General features: G+C 44.3%; 2 protein-coding genes across 3 annotated transcripts in view; both read left to right on the top strand.

Moving 5' to 3' along the window:
• Positions 1 to 9,794, top strand: PET117 (PET117 cytochrome c oxidase chaperone). Its single transcript, XM_073339735.1, has 2 exons — positions 1 to 225; positions 9,645 to 9,794. The coding sequence occupies exons 1-2, from the start codon at positions 70 to 72 to the stop codon at positions 9,792 to 9,794; spliced, it is 306 nt and encodes a 101-aa protein (XP_073195836.1). The 5' UTR covers positions 1 to 69.
• Positions 9,775 to 19,759, top strand: part of KAT14 (lysine acetyltransferase 14) — a 22,579-nt gene continuing 12,594 nt past the window's right edge. The window contains exons 1-5 of one of the 2 annotated variants that reach the window (XM_073339733.1): positions 9,775 to 9,862; positions 10,113 to 10,374; positions 12,088 to 12,206; positions 14,712 to 14,833; positions 19,294 to 19,475. In XM_073339733.1, the coding sequence (XP_073195834.1) occupies positions 10,119 to 10,374; positions 12,088 to 12,206; positions 14,712 to 14,833; positions 19,294 to 19,475 (679 nt within the window). In that variant the 5' untranslated portion in view covers positions 9,775 to 9,862; positions 10,113 to 10,118. Of the gene's footprint in view, positions 9,863 to 10,111; positions 10,375 to 12,087; positions 12,207 to 14,711; positions 14,834 to 19,293; positions 19,476 to 19,759 lie in introns of those variants that run through there. The other variant, XM_073339734.1, reaches the window with a different exon arrangement.

Here is a 19,759-nt window from a genome sequence, read left to right on the forward strand (position 1 = left end):
GAGCGAGCGCGCGCGCGGCCCGCGCAGAGAGTCCCGCCCCCCGGCAGCCGCGGGCTGGCCCGCACGCGCATGCCCCGGCCGCTCGAGCTGTGCGGCTCGCGCTCCGCAACGGCCGCGGAGGGGGAGGGGATGTCGACGGCCTCCAAGGTGGCGCTGGGCATCTCCGTGCTGCTCTCGGCCGGGACGGTGGCCGCCGTGCACATCCAGCAGAGGCGCGTCAAGGAGGTGAGTGAGCGTCACCTGCCGCCGCCCTGGCTGAGGGGCCGGGGACTGGGGGGAGAGGGGCCGCCCCGCCCTATGTAGGCGCTAGCGGCCGCCCGTCACCTGCTCCTCCGCAGCCCCGCCCCCGGCCTTCGACCCCGTCCCTCACTCAGAGCCCCGCCCCTTCGCGTCCGGCCCCGCCCCGCCCGCGCGGCCCGCCCTCACTCAGCCCCACCCCCCACGAGGTTCTGGCCACGCCCCTCAGTGAGAGCGACTCCCCCCTCCTCCTGTCCTGCCCCATCACTCAGAGCACTGCGCCTCGCTCATAGCCACGCCCCTTACATTTGGCCCCGCCCACGCAAGGTTCTGGCCCTGAGCCTCCAGTAGAGTGACCCCCCTCCTGTCCCGTCCATCACTGAGTCCTGCCCCCTCATAGTCCAAGCTCCACCCAGCGCGCCGCTCTTCTGCCCAGTGCCCTCCAAAGGTGTCATTGAGTGCCTGCCCCGCAAGCCTCTCCCCCCCCCCCCCGCACGTGTCCAGCTGGGCTGTTTCCATAGGGTGCCCAGAATGCTGGGCTCACAAGTTCGACTCTCGCGGGGCCCCGGGTAGCGGTCTCCGACTCTCCTCGCTAGTGCGCTCATGCTCTGTGGCATCCCCTCCCTCCACGGCGCGCCGAGAGTGTCTGTACCTGATCATGCTCCACGCCATCCCCTTCCTTCGAGGCGTGCTGAGAAGAGCGTCTGTACGCGCTCGTGTTCCATGGCATCTCCTTCCTCCCAGCTGTGCCGAGAGCGTCTGAACCCACTCGTGACTCACGCATTTCCCCTCCTCTGAGCTATGCTGAGAGAGTCTGTATGTGGGACCTCCTCGTCCGCCTCCTCCTGGAAGGGCCAAGATGGCCATTGGAAGCTGAAAAGTGGGGTGCTCTGTTTTTGAGGGACCTATTTCTGTTCCCTTGTTTGATCACGTCCATTTGCAGAGTTCTTCTGGGCAGTGTCCACTGAGTCCTTAGATGCCTTTGAAATGCAATGGGTGCTGTCCAGGGTTCTCTGCTTGGGGTCCCATTCTGGTTTCTTGAGTTTCAAACTTTGACCTCACTTCCGTTCCTGTTTTTTCATTTGTTGCCCTATTTACTCACTTGTGGCCTGGGCTTAGCAGTTCCTCGCCGTGAGGGCCTTTGGTTTTGGGCAGGCCTAGACCTATCTGTCACATATCCAAATAATACCCTTTCTCCCAGTCTTGCCTGTTCCCCCTGCCTCTTCCCTTCTGGAGTCCTGCCCATTCCTGTGGCTTCCCCTTAACTGCATCCACCCCCTTCTGTGCCCAGCCCTTCTTCTGTCATGGCCCTCCTCTTTTAGTTCATATCAAAATTAGGCTAGTAAGTTTGACTGTTTGGTTAGTATATGTCCAGTAAATTTTCCAAGCACCTATCACATTCTCAATCTCATCTCCTAGAAGGGCTGTAGATAGGCACTTGGGTATTAAATCGATATGGGGGTAGACTTCTGTCTTGTTTAAGGGTGCACGTTGGTTGCTGATCTGGGTGAAGTTATGGGAGGTGGTTGAGGAAAGGAGTTGATGGGGCATTGACTGCCTTAACTGCTTGTTCCTTTGCATTTCACGGTTTGCACTGATGGATATGCAGTCTAGCAATCCAATCTCATAGCTGACAAAGATTTTGCATGGGCTTTAAACTTGAGAAGATTTTTGCCTTGTACATGCATATCTGAAAGCTGCTGGTGAACCCCAACCCTGAAGGTAGTTTCCTACAAGCTATGAAATGTCACTTGAGAAGATGCCGAGTCCTTGTATGGAAGAACCTGACTAAAAGTGTTCTAATTCTGAATTAAATACTTTCTTGTAGGTGGGACTGGGAGCACCACCTATAGTTAGGGTTGTCCAACAGTTCCCATTATAGGATCCCGTTTTCAGTTCCTTATCACTTTGCCAAACTGTAATTGTTCAGACTGAAATTTTCAGTGCTGGTTGTATGTCTTGGTCTGGTGGTTTTTGTTTTGTTTTGGTTTTTGGTTTTTTTTTGAGCTAAAATCATTCAGCCATTTTCAAGGACAACAATTGGGAAAATGCACTGTTTTGTCCATGTTAAAATAATTCTTTCAAACAGTTTGTTGAGAAGTACAAGCACCTCCTTGCTTTGGAGCAAAGAGTTGGCCTTTGGCCTTTGTATCATGGATGTGCCTTTCTTCTGTTCTGTGAAAAACTGGCCAAATTATAAGCCTTTGAAATATTTCATTTCGCACATGCTCAGTAGAGAGTTGGTGGCGTTTAGTAGCTAATTTAATTGAAGATTCAGTCTGCGTTGAGTATGCTCCATCCTGGGGCTGTAGATTAGAAGCTGAGCAGAACTTTCGCTGCAATTGCTGCTCCCTACTGCTTTGTGCTGGGGTGGGGTCGGGCACCAGAACTGAGAACAGGGCGACTGTCTTGTGCTCTCATTCCTCACACTGCTTCATCACCAAACAGTGTGGAGGAGGAAGTTGCCTGACTTGTATGCAGAAGGTACAAGAGCCTGACCAGGAATGGGGTTGTTGAGGGAATTGGATTGAGACAAGGAACCTGGTGGCTGTGCAAAGAAACTGGGATTGGGATGAAACTAGGACTTGAATGGGAAACCCAGAAGGGAAGATGGACTGGGTAGGGCATTAGACTGGGACTGGATGGGGGAGACAGGACTGGGACAGGAGTCACACATGGGGAGAAAAGGTGTTCATTAAGTCAGCACTATCCATTCTGTGCACAGGGATGCTGTGAGGAAAAATAGCATGTGATCATGTAATTAAAGGCTGTATCATATTGCATCCACGCAAGGGGCTGAATTAAGGTGGTACATCTGGCATTTCCTCTCTCTTGAGTGCTTAACTATGCAAACTTAGTGTTCTTCTAATGTAATTTGCACATGTATGTGTATGTAAAAGGGGAACTGTGTAGTGGATAAATTCATGTGGTCAGTCCCTCAAGATGGCTCATATATTTTTTAAGATTACAAAAAGTATGGGGACTTAGCCTGACTCCAAACAGTCCTGTCCCCATCTTTCTCTGTATCATTTCCAATGCCCCCTCCCTTTCTATAGTTTCCATAGCCCCAGGCCACAATTCCTCCTTTAGACTTTCTCTGTTGACCATAAGGCTTCTCTCCCTAGTCCCATCCCTTAGAACTATGAAGATTCCTGTAGGTTCAGAAGTGTTTCTGCTACTACCTTCAACTTCGGCTCCATTCACAGAATAGTATTGAGTGTCTTTGGTCAGGCACGTTCAAGATTGCCACTGTACTTCTGACTGGAAATCCCAGAGGATGAATAATTGAAACAGTTGTCCAGCTGCCTAGCAGATGTACTGTATTGCCAGATCCGATGGACTGAGTGAAACCCTCTAAAGGTGGAGGGTACAGAGGAGCTTGTTGGTTAGCTGGGAAAATCTGTCTCGTGGGGCACAGTCAGCATTAGCATTTTGTTGGGTGGCCTGTGAAACAATGTTATGTCCCCATCCCTTTCCACCCAAATTGTAATCTGTTCCTCCTCCATCATGATCACACTACTTTAGGCACACACAGCTGGCCTAGAAATTTTAGGGAGGGTTAGTGAGATGATTCTTTGGGATATACCCCAAACTTAACTGAATTTTACATGAAATGATTGTGTGCACTGGGCAATATTTAGCATTCCCCAGAGCCCTGATGCAGAAGTGGGTTCCAGCTGCTTGATCCTTTCAACCCTAGTGATCAACTTAAATTGGTTCACATTTTCAAGGCTCTGTTGACAAGCAGTAGGGCCAAAAACTTATCATTCTTAAATGAAAGGTGAGATTCTCCATTACATTTCTAGTTACCCCAGATGCAGGGACTGATGACCACAGGCTTTATGGGGACCTAAAGATTACAAGGAGAGCAGAGTCCCTGGTTAGGGCTATGGGGGAAAGCAGAGACATGAAATGAAAAAGATGGTGTGGAGTGGGATGGAGGTGTGGATGGATACAGCCTTCAAAGGTTCACACAGATTCCCTAAAAAGAAAAGGAGTACTTGTGGCACCTTAGAGACTAACCAATTTATTAGAGCATAAGCTTTCGTGAGCTACAGCTCACTTCCTCAGATGCGAGCTGTAGCTCACGAAAGCTTATGCTCTAATAAATTGGTTAGTCTCTAAGGTGCCACAAGTACTCCTTTTCTTTTTGCGAATACAGACTAACACGGCTGTTACTCTGAAACAGATTCCCTAGTTTCTTAGCTATAACTAAGGCCTGGTCTGTACTTAAAAGTTAGATCAGCATAGCTCTGGTACTCCATGGTCTGAAGAATGCTTCCGTCGACCTAGCTCCTGTTGTTTGGGGAGGTGGTGTCCTGCAGCAATGGAAAAACACCTCCTGTCGCTGTAGAAAGCATCTACGCTATGATGCTACAGCAGCACTGTTACAACACTGTAACTGTGCTGTTGTAGTGTCCATAGTGTAGACATGGCTGAAACCTTGTACATCTGTGTACTCTTCCCCCGGCTCTCCTGCCCTGTATAAGCAAAAATGGCCTGTCTAATCCAGGGCCTGATAATCAGCATTTACTAATGCTTTGTTTATGCTCAAAAGTGCACCAGTTTATCTAAATTGTTTTAAAAATTAATTTAGTTAAACCCAAGGCAGACCCCCGAATGTGGACACTTAAATCAGTTCCTGTCTGCTTTATGTTGATTTAATTTAAGAAATTTTTGGCCTTAATGAACTAATTCGAGATAAGCCAACTGAATTTAAACTTGCACAGGTTTAACTAAATTGATGTAAAAAATAAACTGGTGCAACTTCTGTGTATAGACCAGACCCAAGTCAGTTTGTATGTATTCTGATTGTGCTACTGATGGATGGTAGCTCTCTGTCATTTGGGACAAAATATAAAGGTTTTTTGCAAAACCTGTATATACCTGTAGCTGTGTAGCACTAAAGTGAATGAAAACACATCCTGGTAGGTTACAAGATTGCTGTATTTTATTGGATAAAGAGACATGCTTGATGCCTGCATTGATCAAAATCTCTACCTCTTTTCTGTATTTTCATTAACTAATACTACCTAACTAGTCTGTCAGGATAGTAGTAATTTTATAACCTGAATTAAATTGACTGAAACTGATGGGAAAGAACCTCTGCCATCAAATTCATTTCCAGAGAGATTGATATTTTTGGGTGAAATACTTTTTGTCTTTGACTCCATATTTTTGAAAATAAGATTAAAATATTTCTTGCACAAAATATTTTTTCTTGATGATTTTGATGGAACAAATTATTTCCCTTGAAATGTGTACTTGGATTCTGAGTGAGAAATAAAGCCTCTTTCTGTTAGAATTGGTCACAATATTCACAGGTAGTTTATTTGATCATTTTTGGGTCAATTTTTTCAAATAAATGATTTGCCAATGCATTTTTAGCTCTATTCAGCCAGCCCAACCTCGTATCAGACGATATTAATCAAATAAAGTATTCATCTTTTTTGTCATTTGGCTATTAATTTATTCATAAATTATTTTTGCAGCATTCAGCCAGTCAGCTGTGGTGCCTGTGAATACATTTGTGTCCTGATGATCATAGAATCATAGCACTGGAAGGGACCTCGAGAGGTCATCTAGTCCAGTCCCCTGCACTCAAGGCAGGACTAAATATGATCTAGACCATCCCTGACAGGTGTTTGTGCAACCTGCTCTTAAAAATCACAAATGATGGAGATTCCACCACCTCCCTAGGCAATTTATTCCAGTGCTTAACCACTCTGACAGGAAGATTTTCCTAATATCCAACATACACCGCCCTTGCTGCAATTTAAGCCCATTGCTTCTTGTCCTATCCTCAGAGGTTAAGAAAAACAATTTTTCTTCCTCCTCCTTGTAACAACCTTTTATGTACTTGAAAACTGTTATGTCCCTTCAGTCTTCTCTTCTCCAGACTAAACAAACCCAGTTTTTTCAATCTTTCCTCATAGGTGATGTTTTCTAGACCTTCAGTCATTTTTGTTGCTCTTCTCTGGACTTTCTCCAGTTTGTCCACATCTTTCCTGAAATGTGGCATCCAGAACTGGACACAATACTCCAGTTGAGGCCTAATCAGCATGGAGTAGAGCAGAATAATTATTTCTTGTGTCTTGCTTACAATACTCCTGCTCATACATCCCAGAATGATGTTTGCTTTTTTTGCAACAGTGTTACACTGTTGATTCATATTTAGCTTGTGATCCACTATGACCCCCAGATCCCTTTCCGCAGTACTCCTTCCTAGGTAGCCATTTCCCATTTTGTATGTGTGCAACTGATTGTTCCTTCCTAAATGGAGTACTTTGCATTTGTCCTTATTGAATTTCATCCTATTTACTTCAGACCATTTCTCCAGTTGGTCCAGATCATTTTGAATTTTAATCCTATCTTCCAAAGCACTTACAACCCCTCCCAGCTTCGTATCGTCCGCAAACTTTATAAATGTACTCTCTTTGCCATTATCTAAATAATTGATGAAGATATTGAACACAACCAGACCCAGAACTGATCCCTGCGGGACCCCACTCCTTATGCCCTTCCAGCATGACTGTGAACCACTGATAACTACTCTCTGGGAACGTTTTTCCAACCAGTTATGTACCCACCTTATAGTAGCTCCATCTAGGTTGTATTTGCCTAGTTTGTTTATGAGAAGGTCATGCGAGTTGGTATCAAAAGCATTATTAAAGATGTACTGTTTCTACTGCTTCCTCCCATCCACAAGGCTTGTTACCCTGTCAAAGAAAGCTATCAGGTTGGTTTGACATGATTTGTTCTTGACAAATCCATGCTGATTGTTATTTATCACCTTATTATCTTCTAGGTGTTTGCAAATTGATTGCTTAATTATTTGCTCCATTATCTTTCTGGGTACAGAAGTTAAGATGACTGGTCTATAATTCCCTGGGTTGACCTTATTTCCCTTTTTATAGATGGGCACTCTATTAGCTCTTTTCCAATCTTATGGAATCTCTCCAGTCTTCCATGACTTCTCAAAGATAATCACTAATGGCTCAGATATCTCTTCAGTCAGCTCTTTGAGTATTCTAGGATGCATTTCATCAGACCCTGGTGATTTGAAGACATCTAACTTGCCTAAGTAATTTTTGACTTGTTCTTTACCTATTTTAGACTCTGACCCTACCTCATTTTCACTGGCATTCACTATTTTAGACGTCCCATCTCCACCAACCTTCTTGGCGAAAACCGAAACAAAGAAGTCATTAAGCACGTTCTGCCATTTTCTGTTATTGTCTTTCCCCCTTCATTGAGTAAGAGGCCTACTCTGTCCTTGGTCTTCCTCTTGCTTCTAATGTATTTGTAGAATGTTTTCTTGTTTTTATGTCCCTAGCTAATTTGATCTCAGTTTGTGCCTTGGCTTTTCTAATTTCGTCCCTACATACTTGTGTTATTTGTTTATATTCATCCTTTGTAGTTTGACCGAGTTTCCACTTTTTATAGGACTCTTTTTTGACTTTTAGATCATTGAAGATCTCCTGGTTAAGCTAGGGTGGTCTCTTGCCATACTTCCTATCTTTCCTGTACAGTGGGATCATTTGCTCCTGTACCCTTAATAATGTCTCTTTGAAAAACTGCCAACTGTCTTCAATTGTTTTTCCCCTTAGACTTGCATCCCATAGGATTTTACCTACCAATTCCCTGAGTTTACTAAAGTCTGCCTTCTTGAAATCCATTGTCTTTATTGTGCTGTTCTTCCTCCTACCATTCCTTAGAGTCATGAACTCTATCATTTCATGATCACTTTCACCCAAGTTGCCTTCCACTTTCAAATTCTCAACCAGTTCTTCCCTATTTGTCAAAATCAAATCTAGAACAGCTTCTCCTCTTGTAGCTTTCTCCACCTTTTTAAATAAAAAATTGTCTCCAAAACATTCTAAGAACCTGTTGGATAATCTGTGCCCTGCTGTGTTATTTTCCCAACAGATGTCTGAGTAGTTGAAGTCCCCCATCACTACTAAGTCCTGTGCTTTGGATGATTTTGTTCATTGTTAAAAAAAACCCTCATCCATGATGCAAAGCTTAACTTTACATATATCAATTAGTAAATTAGGTGGGCATATAAGCCTTTCAAGGATCAAGATCATACATAGGTAGTAAAAAAATATGGCCCTGATCCTGAAGTTGGATCCATGTGGTCAGAACCCTGTGTTTGTTACAGTATTGGCTTCAATGCAACCATTTCATGTGTTTTCCTAATCAAATATCATATTTTAATATCTTCTGTTAAATGTGCCACCATCAGCTTGAAATCTACTAGGAGTTATAAACAGTTTCAGGTACTACTCCTGCCACATAGTTCCTTTGCCAACTTTTATGATTTTGCAGATGTATTTTCTTGTTTTCAGTATGCCTTTCTTTCCCCTATTGTTACGCAAAATACCCACATAAACAAAAAAGGAAATTGGCAAAGGCCCAGATTCAGCAGTTGGATCCACTTGCAGAGATCCAGTTTCAGGATCAAGGTCTGACTTACTATACAGGGGAAACAGTTAAATTAACTATATACAAAATACTGTGAGCTCTGTGTGGGTGGACCCCTATGTGTGCATTGGAATCCCCACTGAAATTTGCAGGCTCTGCATGGGTGCAGAGGTCTGTCCCTGGGATTAGGACCAAAATGCTGTCAAGTGCACAAAATAAAAAAGTGGAAAAACTGTTTTTCTTTCAGTTATAGTAATCCTATTAAATTTTCATTAAAAAAAATGTAGCCTCCATGTTGTGTATACCAATGTCTATTTAACTTTAATGAACATTTTGAAGAAAATATGTGATTCTTCAAATACGTCCTACCTTTTCAAGAGCCCACAATAAACGTGCTGTGGGACCTCCAGTGGATCTCCAGCAAAACCAGGGAAGACTTTACATACCAGATATTTTTAAGTTAAAAAAAAACAAGCTGAAATAAACTTTTTCAGCCAGCTTTTATACATAATAAAGAAGCAGAAAAGTTCTTCTTAACATTCTTTTCAGGTCACCTTAGAAATTCTTCTCAAGCAGAGGAACACAGGTTGAGAAATTTGGGGCAGATTAGTTGAGTTCTGGTAAGGATGGGGGAGAAGTCAATCTTCTATGGAGAGATTGCTGTCTCTCCATAATTTTGTGGAGCTTATCAATATACAATATTTACAGTTGTCCAACGCTTTATCATTATATTAAGATCATACAGCTAAGCCAACAAATACAGTATTCCTGGCATACAACCAGTAGTTTATCAACATCCACACATCAGATCTCAGCTCTTGTAATTGTAGACTCCAAAAGTAGCTCAGGTTGCTAACAGAGAATTAAAGGTTTGTAACAGTTATACGCTTGGCAGAGGGTGACAGAGGTTGGAATGCAAATGGGCATTAGTCCTATGCAACCCAGGACACACTATAATGAACCGTCTCTTGTATTTTCAGAGGCTGCACGAAGGAGTAATCAGAGACCTTGAGAGACAAAGCCGTAAACTGGAAAACATTCGTCTTTTACAAGAACAGATTACTCTGACCAAGCAACTTGAAGCAGAAAGAGACAAGATATTAATGGAAAAGGGGTCCCCACAATCCTAGACCTAGAACTGAAGTATTAGAGTTTGGACTGAGGAACACAGCAAGGATTTGTATTTGACTATTCCCAGGTGTTTGAGTAAACAGAAGTCATTTCTGAAAGTCCATCTCTTTTAGATACATTTTAATCAAGTCCAGGAAATTATATACATTAAGAAGTGCAAACACAAAGTTTTTTCTCTAGCTTCTGTATTTTCACTTGTGCAGAACTATTGTGTAGGAGGCTTCATACCTGGCTGGCTCACCTTATATGGATAGTATTTTAAATGCTGGGAGGGAGAGCCCCATGTAATGTAAAAAAAATCTTCCTCTACTTGCCAGGAAGGGATGGATAATAACGTTCACATGAGTGGGCTGATGAGTCGTCATGATGACGAAGCTACAAGGACATCAACTTCAGAAGGGCTGGAGGAGGGTGAGGTGGAAGGGGAGACTCTCCTGATTGTTGAATCTGAGGATCAGGCTTCAGTGGATTTATCCCATGATCAGAGTGGAGACTCCTTGAACAGTGATGAGGGGGATGCATCCTGGATGGAGGAGATGTCCTATTACTGTGAGAAGTGTCAGAAGTGGATACCAGCAAGTAAGGGTCAAGATTTTCCTCTGTTATCTTTGTCACTTTCCTTTTCTGGGTTTACTGGTTCTTTTCCTCCCAGAAAATAATGCATGTTCTTTTCCTGAATGTATGGGAGGCAGGGATGCCTAGTGGATAGAGAACTGGTCTGTGGCTCAGGAGATCTGGGTTATATTTCCAGCTCTGCCACTGGCCTACTGTGTGACCTTGGGCAAGTCAGTTCCCCTCTCTGTGCCTCAGTTTCCCCATCTGTAAAACAGGGATATTGACAATTCCTTTGTAAAGGTCTACCAATGAAAAGTGCTACATAAGAGGTAACTATTATTTTCCTGATTGGTTTGTCATTTCAGCGGGATGTATGAATAAATTTCAGCCTTCTGTATATAGGAATGGTTCCGTGGTCTCCTGAACTTAAATTAGTATTCACAGAACAATATAAAACCAGTAGCAGCAGTCCTGGGAAGAAGGTATTTTGTGCTAAATAGCTAAAATGATCTTTCCAATATCTCCATTTAACATTATATAAACTCTTTTAGCTTTCTTCATATTCTAGTACAGCAGTTTTTCCTTTCCAAAATCAAGATCTACCTGAACACTGTTCATTTTGTGGCAGGAAGTACTGAATTCTTCTGGCTTGCTGCACACCTGTCAGTTAGTTCAACTGCCCAGTTTGCCAAAAGCTGTAGCGTGAAATCCTTTCTCCAGTGAAGTCATTGGGAATTTTGCCATTGACTTTACTAGAGCCAGAATTTCACATTTGGTGTTCAGTAGAAAGAAAAGGAGTACTTGTGGCACCTTACAGACTAACCAATTTATTTGAGCATAAGCTTTCGTGAGCTACAGCTCACTTCATCGGATGCATACTGTGGAAAGTGTAGAAGATCTACGAAAGCTTATGCTCAAATAAATTGGTTAGTCTCTAAGGTGCCACAAGTACTCATTTTCTTTTTGCGAATACAGACTAACACGGCTGTTACTCTGAAAGGTGTTCAGTAGGAAGAAGTTAAAGGGACACAGTCAACGTGAAATCTAGTCTGTTTAGGTACTACATCTGATCCTGCGTCCTTTTGCCAGTTATTGTGGTTTGACAATCAGTTTTTTATGTATACTTTTTTTTTCTGTCTTCTGTTGCTGTTTGAAAGACCCAAACAAGGGAAATTGATCACTAGAATGATTAGTGAAAGTGACTAGACACAAAGTGCTGTCAAATGCGCAATGTAAACAAGCTGAAAAAAATGGAAATATATTTTTTCTAATCTCTTTCAGTTAGTGTTTCAATTACAGTCGGAGAAAGGTACTGAGTGTGTCAGTACCTTTCCCAGACCTGAGAAGAGCTCTGTGTGGCTCAAAAGCTTGTCTTTCTCATCAACAGAAGTTGGTCCAATAAAAGATAATATCTCCCACACTTTGTGTCTCTAATATCCTGGGACTGACTCGTCTCCAATAACATTGCATGTATTAAAATCTTTGCCTTTTTACGTGTATTCAAGTATTAGGTAGGAAAGCCCCTCTTTAATGTGTGGTTTTTTTGCTGTTGATCCCTTGTTGACTTCTGTATCTGTAAATTAAGCATCACACTGAGTTTCTATACTTCTGTTATGGAATTATCAGGGTTGCTGATCTCTTGCTCAGCGGATAAACACTGTTCTGAATCCAAATTTACTTTGCTCCATTTTTCCTATAAAAGGACTGAGGCATATCCCTTTTGCTTGTTTGTTTTAGGTCAGCTGAGAGAACAACTCAGCTACCTCAAGGGAGATAACTTTTTCAGGTTTACTTGCTCTGATTGCTCAGAAGATGGAAAGGAGATGTTTGAACGGCTGAGACTAACCTGGCAGCAAGTAAGTAAAAGCATTCACTCAGGCATAAAACCAACAAGACCTTCAAAAGTTGCTGTGTGTACAATGTGCATAACACCTAGAAGTTCGGAGTTAGTCACAGGTGGTGAAGAAATTTACCTGTGAGTTTTTTGTGGATTGCTATGTACCTGCTTATCAGAAAGTGGGACTTCTGTGAGTAAATTGAAAAGATTGTCTTAATGTGTTGTAAAAAAGCCAAGTTCCCCATTTTTCATCAATATTGTGCATTGCTCAATACAACTGAACACAATTTTAGAAAAGAAAAGAGAATGTGATTTAGCTGCTGTGCATTTAACAATTTTTTGGCATATGGGCATTGTTGGAAAAGTAATACAGCAAAACACTCAGCTGGAATAGGACTGAGTCTGACTGAGGTACATCATCTGAGTATAACAGTTAGAATGTTTGTCTTACCTTTCCATTAGGGAAACGGAAGAGAAGGATTTAGCCAACTTAGACATGCTGGCCCAAATCCATGTTTGCATCACAGAATGGTGAATCTGATCCAGCCGTGGCGACTGCTGCAGTTCAGCGTTCTTTATTTCAGATACAGGATCCCAGCCAATATGTACAGTGCTGTGGTGCTGAGGCATATGTTTGTGCCCTCTGAGCAGTAGCGATGCTTTGTCTCAGCATGGATCATTAGAAATGTCCACTTCACTGTCCGTTGCTGCTGCTCATGGGCCCAGCGTTTTGTGTGTGCACATCTTCTAAATGAAGTTAGGAATAATACTCGATGCCCCAGAGTACGAGAGCTGCTTTGTGCTACTCCAGCTGGCACTAAGCAGACTCATAGCTGGCAGATCCAGCCACTTGAAGATTTGTCCTCCTTCGGGTGGCTTAGAGCTTCTGTAGTAACTTCTATGTCACCCTCTTCTAGCAACCAGCATGGGTGTATGGCCTGGTGAAAGGGGCTACAGTCAGGGCATCTTGAGACCCCCGTGATCATCAGCAATCCCTGGATCCAGAAAAGCCTCTAGGGATCATTGGCAGCAGGTGGAAGATAGACCAGCCTGACAGCTGAATTTATGTCAGGGATTTGGGCTGGTGCCAGGAAATCATAGGATCTTGGGATGCACAGGTGCCCCCCCTCACCTCTCCTGCTCTAATCGTGCACTGAGCTCAGCTTGGCCAGTCTGGAGATTCTGGTCCAATAAATGCTACTAGCATTAGACTACATCGGTTTCTAGAATAGCAGAAGGAGAGTGACAAAGGGGAGAGAGAAAAAGTCAGAGGTAACAAGGAAGAAAGACAAGAGAAAACAAAGAAAATGCACCTTCTCAGAGGCAGTTTAGACAAGAAGCAATGCCTCCAGGATAGCCAAGTCTGGTATTGGGAAGTGGCAGAATCACCTTAGCTCGCATATGAAAAAACCCAGATTCCTTGATCTTAAGGTGAGATTCCTTGGATTCCTTGAGCTTAAGGTGAGAAGGGACTATTGTGACCATCTAATTTCACCTGTTGAAAGGAGCAGCGTTTTTAAAATTCTGACCTGTGTTTTGTCATTGGTGGGACACACTCCCACCTAGCTGTTTCTGCAGTGACCCTGGTTCAGTGTGTAAAGTTCTAGAGCAGCAGTTAACAAACATGGAAAGGATTTTGGGAAAAAACCTAAAGACTGTATGTATTCTCCCGTTAGCATTAGTAGTACTTGGTTAGGAGACCATCTCCTGCCAAAGTAGGTTCCAGAGCCCTAAGAAAGAAGAGAATAAGTCTCTATAGGAGACAGCCTCCACGGGAGTTGAGTGGTTGACAGCAGGAGCTCCAAACTCATCTGCACCATTAATATTTGTATTCCAGGCTGAAGTGGTTCAGTGTAATTGATAGTTTGTCCTCTTAGATTTATTCACAAACAGACAGATTTCCAAAACTGTGCTTTAATTTAGGCTCTTAGTGAGTCAATTGTGTTTGTTTGTGATGTATGTAAATGTGCTCTAAAAGGACTGTGTTCAATAAAGACAAAGCAAAAGCAGAGTGATCCATGGGATGCAATGTATTTTTATAGATTGCTCTGCTTTTACTGGATTCTAAGTGGAAAGAAGACATTAAGCAAATAAAAACACCTGAAGAGTCTGTCCTTGTGCACACATTTCTATAAGATTAGCAAACTGGGGCATTTGGTACCCATCCTTTCTGGAGAGAAAAGACGTCTTGTCCCCAGTCTGGATCCTCACCCCCTGATATAGCTCTTTTATGCCACTCAAGCTGTGCAAAGGGGCTATAAAGCAGCATCACCAGATAGCTGAGGATTCCCCTGGCATGAGAGAGTCCCTGGGTGAATAAAGCAGGTGAGTGTGACAAACAATAGGAAGGAAGAAAGGATAAGTACAATTAACAAGATCATGGATTACATAGATTGGCTGTGTGGTTGTGAATCAATTGGAAGCTTTACATAAATAGGTCAAATCAGCAAAGAGTGGAGGGGGTGTTTCCCCGCCAGACAAAATGTTAATGGACTATTTGAATCCATTCCCTTTTGTGTTCCAGGTTGTCATGCTGGCGATGTACAACCTGTCTCTGGAAGGAACTGGCCGTCAAGGATACTTCAGATGGAAAGAAGATATTTGTGCTTTTATTGAGAAACACTGGACTTTCCTATTAGGGAACAGGTAAAGCCAATATTTCCCTGAAACTTGGAATGGAGATCACAGAGGGAAGAAATTGTGTTACTCAGGAAACAGGAATTCCAGACTATTCAGAGATTTCTCTCTCTATTCAATTCAGGGCGGACAAGAAGGAAGAAAGTGGAGGGTTTGATCTGCAGAGCTCAAACAGGGGTACAAAGCGATTTCTCAGGAATAAACCTGTTACATAGTGAAAGAGAGTTAGTGTTGTACAGAACTGGACACAGAGCTTTGTACTTTTGTGGGAATTTCCCAGCTTCCGTTCAGCGTAACCCTCCAAAATCATAACCCTAAAATCTCACTTAATTGCTGAACACATAGGGCCTGATTCTAATTTCATTTACGCAGGTGTAAATAAGGGAGGATGCCATCAAAATGAATAGAATGACACTGACATAAAATAGATGTGGGATCAGAACCCACAGAGAAAGAAACTAATTTTTCCTATTTCATCTTATTTTGGATCTTTTCTTAATGAAATCTCTTGTTTGCTAGTCACTACAAAATATTGTGACACTGTGGTGTTTTTCACAGTATATGTAAGGCCCTACCAAATTCCTGGTCAGCAGCTTCCTCTCTCCAGCTGCCCAGCTCTGAAGGCAGTGTCGCCAGCAGCAGCGCAGACGTAAGGGTAGCAGTACTGCGATCCTCTCCGCCCCCCCCCGCCAAATAACCTTGCAACCCCCTTCCCCCAACTCAGTTTTTGGATTAGGACCCCTACAATTACAACACCGTGAAATTTCATATTTAAATTGCTGAAATCATGAAATTTATGATTTTTAAAATCTTTTGACTGTGAAATTGACCAAAATGGACTATGAATTTGGTAGGGCCCTAAGTATATGTTTTAGCTATAAATTCGGGGGGTTAAAAAAAGTGGCTTACTTTACATTTTTAACCATTCTGGGATAGCCTAAAAATTTCAGGGATGTACACCAAAGTTTGCTTATACCATGTGTGACCTTTGGATGCGTGTGATAAGGAGAGAGTCAATATAAGATTTTCCTTCAGCAGCAGGGATCATTCTATTTTCTAATTGATTTAATGGTGTCAGGAAAGTAGCTAACAGAATAAAAGGTCCTGTTCAAAGCTGATAACCCTTTTCTCTCTCAGCACAGTAGTTTGACATTGTTAGGCACGCAGAGCATGGAATGTGTTTTTCTAAGTATGCCCTGCAACTCACTGAATCTGTTCTGATTCTGATGAAAAGAGACACGCATATGCCAGTGGGGACACAAGGGAGACAAAACAAGCCTCTGGAGTTATAGTTTGGATTGACAGAATGGACATAAGTATCTGGCCTTTCAGTCTAATTGGAAGGTATTTCTTTGCGTTATTGTTTCTGTTTAAAACACAGGTACCTGATTTCTGTGTTACCCTGACCACCACCATTGAAGGTACCAATAAAACAGGATTCAAATGAGGCAGCTGTCCCACCAGGCTCTGCTTCTAGAGGTTTTAGGACTGACTTCTTTGCAGGCAGCAGCATCATGATAGGGAGACAGCTGATGGCTCATTCTCCCTCTCTGTGAGATCCATCACTTCCTGTGTGTGCTACTCGATTCTGAGACAGGTTGCATGCACTCTTCTCCTTTCCTTGTTACACCTAGCCTCCAGCAGGAATGCTTCCTGTCCTCCATGCATGCACCCCTGTGGGAGAATGGAGGATGGTTCCACTTGCTTGGAGGAGAGAAACCAGAACAGCCTCCTGCAAAATGACTTCTGCCCTGCATGTTGTCCCAGAACTTGGTGGTGCAGCTGCTTCATTTGAATCTAATCACAGGTGAGGCTGAACCCAGAACTCTGTTAAATGGCTGGCTTGCCTTGTGGCAGCCTACAAAAAAACTCAACACCGTCTGACCTGCTGTCACAGGTTGAGGTGGCCATTTAAAGGGAGTCCTGGGTTCAGTCTCACATGTGACTAGGTTACTTCTCAGTCCACTAGATCATGTGATGAGAGCATGTGACTCAAAACCAGGCCTGCTGGGAAATGCAAAGGCAGCCTGAGAGAGCACTCAGAGAGAGTTCAGGGAGTCTGCTGGAAGAGGGCAGGTTGGTAACAACTCTCCAGTGCTCCCAGGCAGAAGGCCTGAGAGAGAGAGACCTGCAGGGAGCAAGAGCCTATTGAGGAACAAGTCTTAGCTGAGGGACTTGCAGGAGCGGGTTGCTGCTGGGAGAGAAGCCACAGCTTGGAGGGCTGGAAAGGATTGTGAGCCTGAGGAGAAGAGCTGTAGCATGTTCAGGACTAAGTACCACGTATGAAAGATGGGAGCCAGCTAGGAAGGGCTGGATGGAAGATTTGTGTTGTTGTGAACTTTGTGTTCATCATGCCAGTTCCCCCAAAAAGGGGAGTTAGTGAGAAAATGCCCACAGGGTGAAGTTGGATTAACTGGGGAAGAAGGGGAAACCGAGGAAGTGACAGTGCCTCAAGCCCGAATGGGTAAGGCCTGCTACACAGGCAAAGAGTACATACTCTTCACAAGTGCAGAAACAAAAGCAAAAAGGCAGTTTAAAAAAAATCCCACCAGCGGTAATACCCAGTGGAAGCAAAGCAAAGGAAGGAGAAGTTCTGCTCCTTTCCTCCTCCTTGTTCTTTGTCCCCACCATGTCTCATTGCTTCCCCCTTGCCTGACTCCTGTTTCAAAATACTACAGAGGTGGCTGCTGTTCCCCAAGAGCAGAGGGGGGCGAGGGCAGGTTCGGGAGAGAGCATCCCCACTACCTTTCCTCAAACAGCACCATTGTGCAGCCCCCTCACACACCCCCAGCCCTCTGCCCTGACTCTGAACCCCCCACACCCCCCAGTCCTCTGCCCTGACCCCTGCACCTCCTTCACACACCCCCAGCCCTCTGCCCTGACCCTGAATCCTCCTCACACACACTCAGCCCCCTGCCCTGACTCCGGCACCCCTACACATACCCAGCCCCCTGCCCTGACTTCTGCACCCTCCTCACACACTCCCTGCCCAGACTCTTGCACCCCCCACACATACCCAGCCCCCCCCCACCCCATGCCCTGACTCTTGCACCCCCCACATCCACATCCCCACCCCCACCCTCAGCACCAAACGGGAGCTCCTGCACACATACCCCCACGTTCCCACCTGCACCCCTCGCACCAAATGGGAGCTGCCCAGGTAAGTGCTCCACACCCAAACCTCCTGCCCCAACCCTGAGCCTCCTCCCTCATTCTAGCTCCTGGCCAGACCCTGCACCCCAACCCCTAGCCTGCTTCTTCACCCCCAGCTCTGTTCTCAGTGCACTCCCACCCTCATCTCAGTGCAGAGAGAGGAAGAGAATGGGCCAGAACCAGGGAGAAGGTAGGTACCTACTCTATGTGAACAGGACTGGGACCCAAGACCGGCAGCGGGCTGAGCGGGGCCGGCAGCTGGGACCCTGGCTGGCAGGAGCCGGCGGACAGAACCCCAGACCAGCAGCGGGCTGAGCCGCTCAGCCCACTGCTGATCTGGGGTCCCAGCCGCTGGTCCCGATCAGCCCGCTGCCGGTCTGGGGTTGTGGCTGCCGGCCCCTTGCCAGCCTGGGTCCCGGCCGCAGGCCCTGCTCAGCCCGCTGCCGGCCTAGGTGAACGGAACCCCAGATGGGCAGTGGGCTGAGCGGGCCGGCGGTGTAAGATCAGCATTTTAATTTAATTTTAAATGAAGCTTCTTCAACATTTTGAAAACCTTTTTACATACAACAATAATTTAGTTATATAATATACAGACTTATAGAGAGAGACCTTCTAAAAAACGTTAAAATGTAATATTGGCACACGAAACCTTAAATTAAAGTGAATCAATGAAGACTTGGCACACCGCTTCTAAAAGGTTGCCGACCCCTCATGTAAAATGACACCTTCTTACTCAGATCTTTCCCTTCTCTCTCTCTCCCCCTTCCAATACCCCTCTCCCTTATGTGTGTTGAGTCCTATCTACTGACTTTAACAACAGAGTAAGTTTTTATTCTTCTTAGCACTGTTAAGTTAGCACAGCTACTGGAGAGTAAGCTGGATTCTGTTCTGGCTCTTTTATTGTCAATAGAACTGTTGATTAAGACCCAACTACAGAATCTTTATGGTTGGTGATGTGAAAGCCGGAATAAACAAAGCACCAGCAGTTAGGAAAACCATCTCTTTACTTGTAAACTCCGCATATTTGATATTGCGAGTCCCTGAGAGAGCATCAAAATGGAATCGCTTTTCAGAGCAGAGTCTAGTTGATAAGTCATAGCTGGGTCTTGGAACTTGGTGTCCCAGATTCCAGCTGGAAATCACCCAGTGGAAATCAGAAAGAGTGGCACTGCTGAAATGCTTCAAGTCTGGAGGCCAAGTGAACTACTACATCAGAGTAAATGGCACAAGCATTCACCCTAGTCTTTTTGGCAAAGGAGAATAAAGTCTAATTAAAATGTTCTTGGTGTCTCTCATTTTTCCCTCTCTTGATTTAGGAAGAAGACTTCAACTTGGTGGAGCACTGTTGCTGGTTGTCTTTCTGTAGGGAGCCCCTTGTTTTTCCGCTCAGGGGCACAGGAATTTGGAGAACCAGGATGGTGGAAACTTGTTCACAATAAGCCTCCTACGATGAAACCCGAAGCAGAGAAGCTCTCTGCATCTGCACTGAAAGCAAAAGGTAACTGTCATGATGACAACACACAGAATGGAATGGCACAGCTGTGGATGGGGTGGGTGGGGTTACAGGGCCTGATTCTGCTCTCATTTGCACTAGTTTTACACTGGTGTAAATCCACTGACTTCAGAGGAGTTTCTCCAGATTTATACCAGTGTGAGAAGAGACCCATAGTTTTTTACACCCTCTTTGTAGCGTACATACACGTATTGTCATTTAAATGATCCAAGTGCTTTTGTATTTTGTATTGCTTTCCTGTCTCTGTAATTACCACAATTTCTCTACTC

Source organism: Lepidochelys kempii, chromosome 3, assembly GCF_965140265.1.
Source record: "Lepidochelys kempii isolate rLepKem1 chromosome 3, rLepKem1.hap2, whole genome shotgun sequence".
Lineage (NCBI taxonomy): Eukaryota > Metazoa > Chordata > Testudines > Cheloniidae > Lepidochelys > Lepidochelys kempii.

Excerpts from the sequence above, each read along its gene's own strand:
- PET117 (XM_073339735.1), top strand. The coding sequence starts at position 70 with ATGCCCCGGCCGCTCGAGCTGTGCGGCTCGCGCTCCGCAACGGCCGCG. Across the intron at positions 226-9,644 it reads AGCAGAGGCGCGTCAAGGAG|AGGCTGCACGAAGGAGTAAT; the intron begins GTGAGTGAGCGT and ends TTGTATTTTCAG.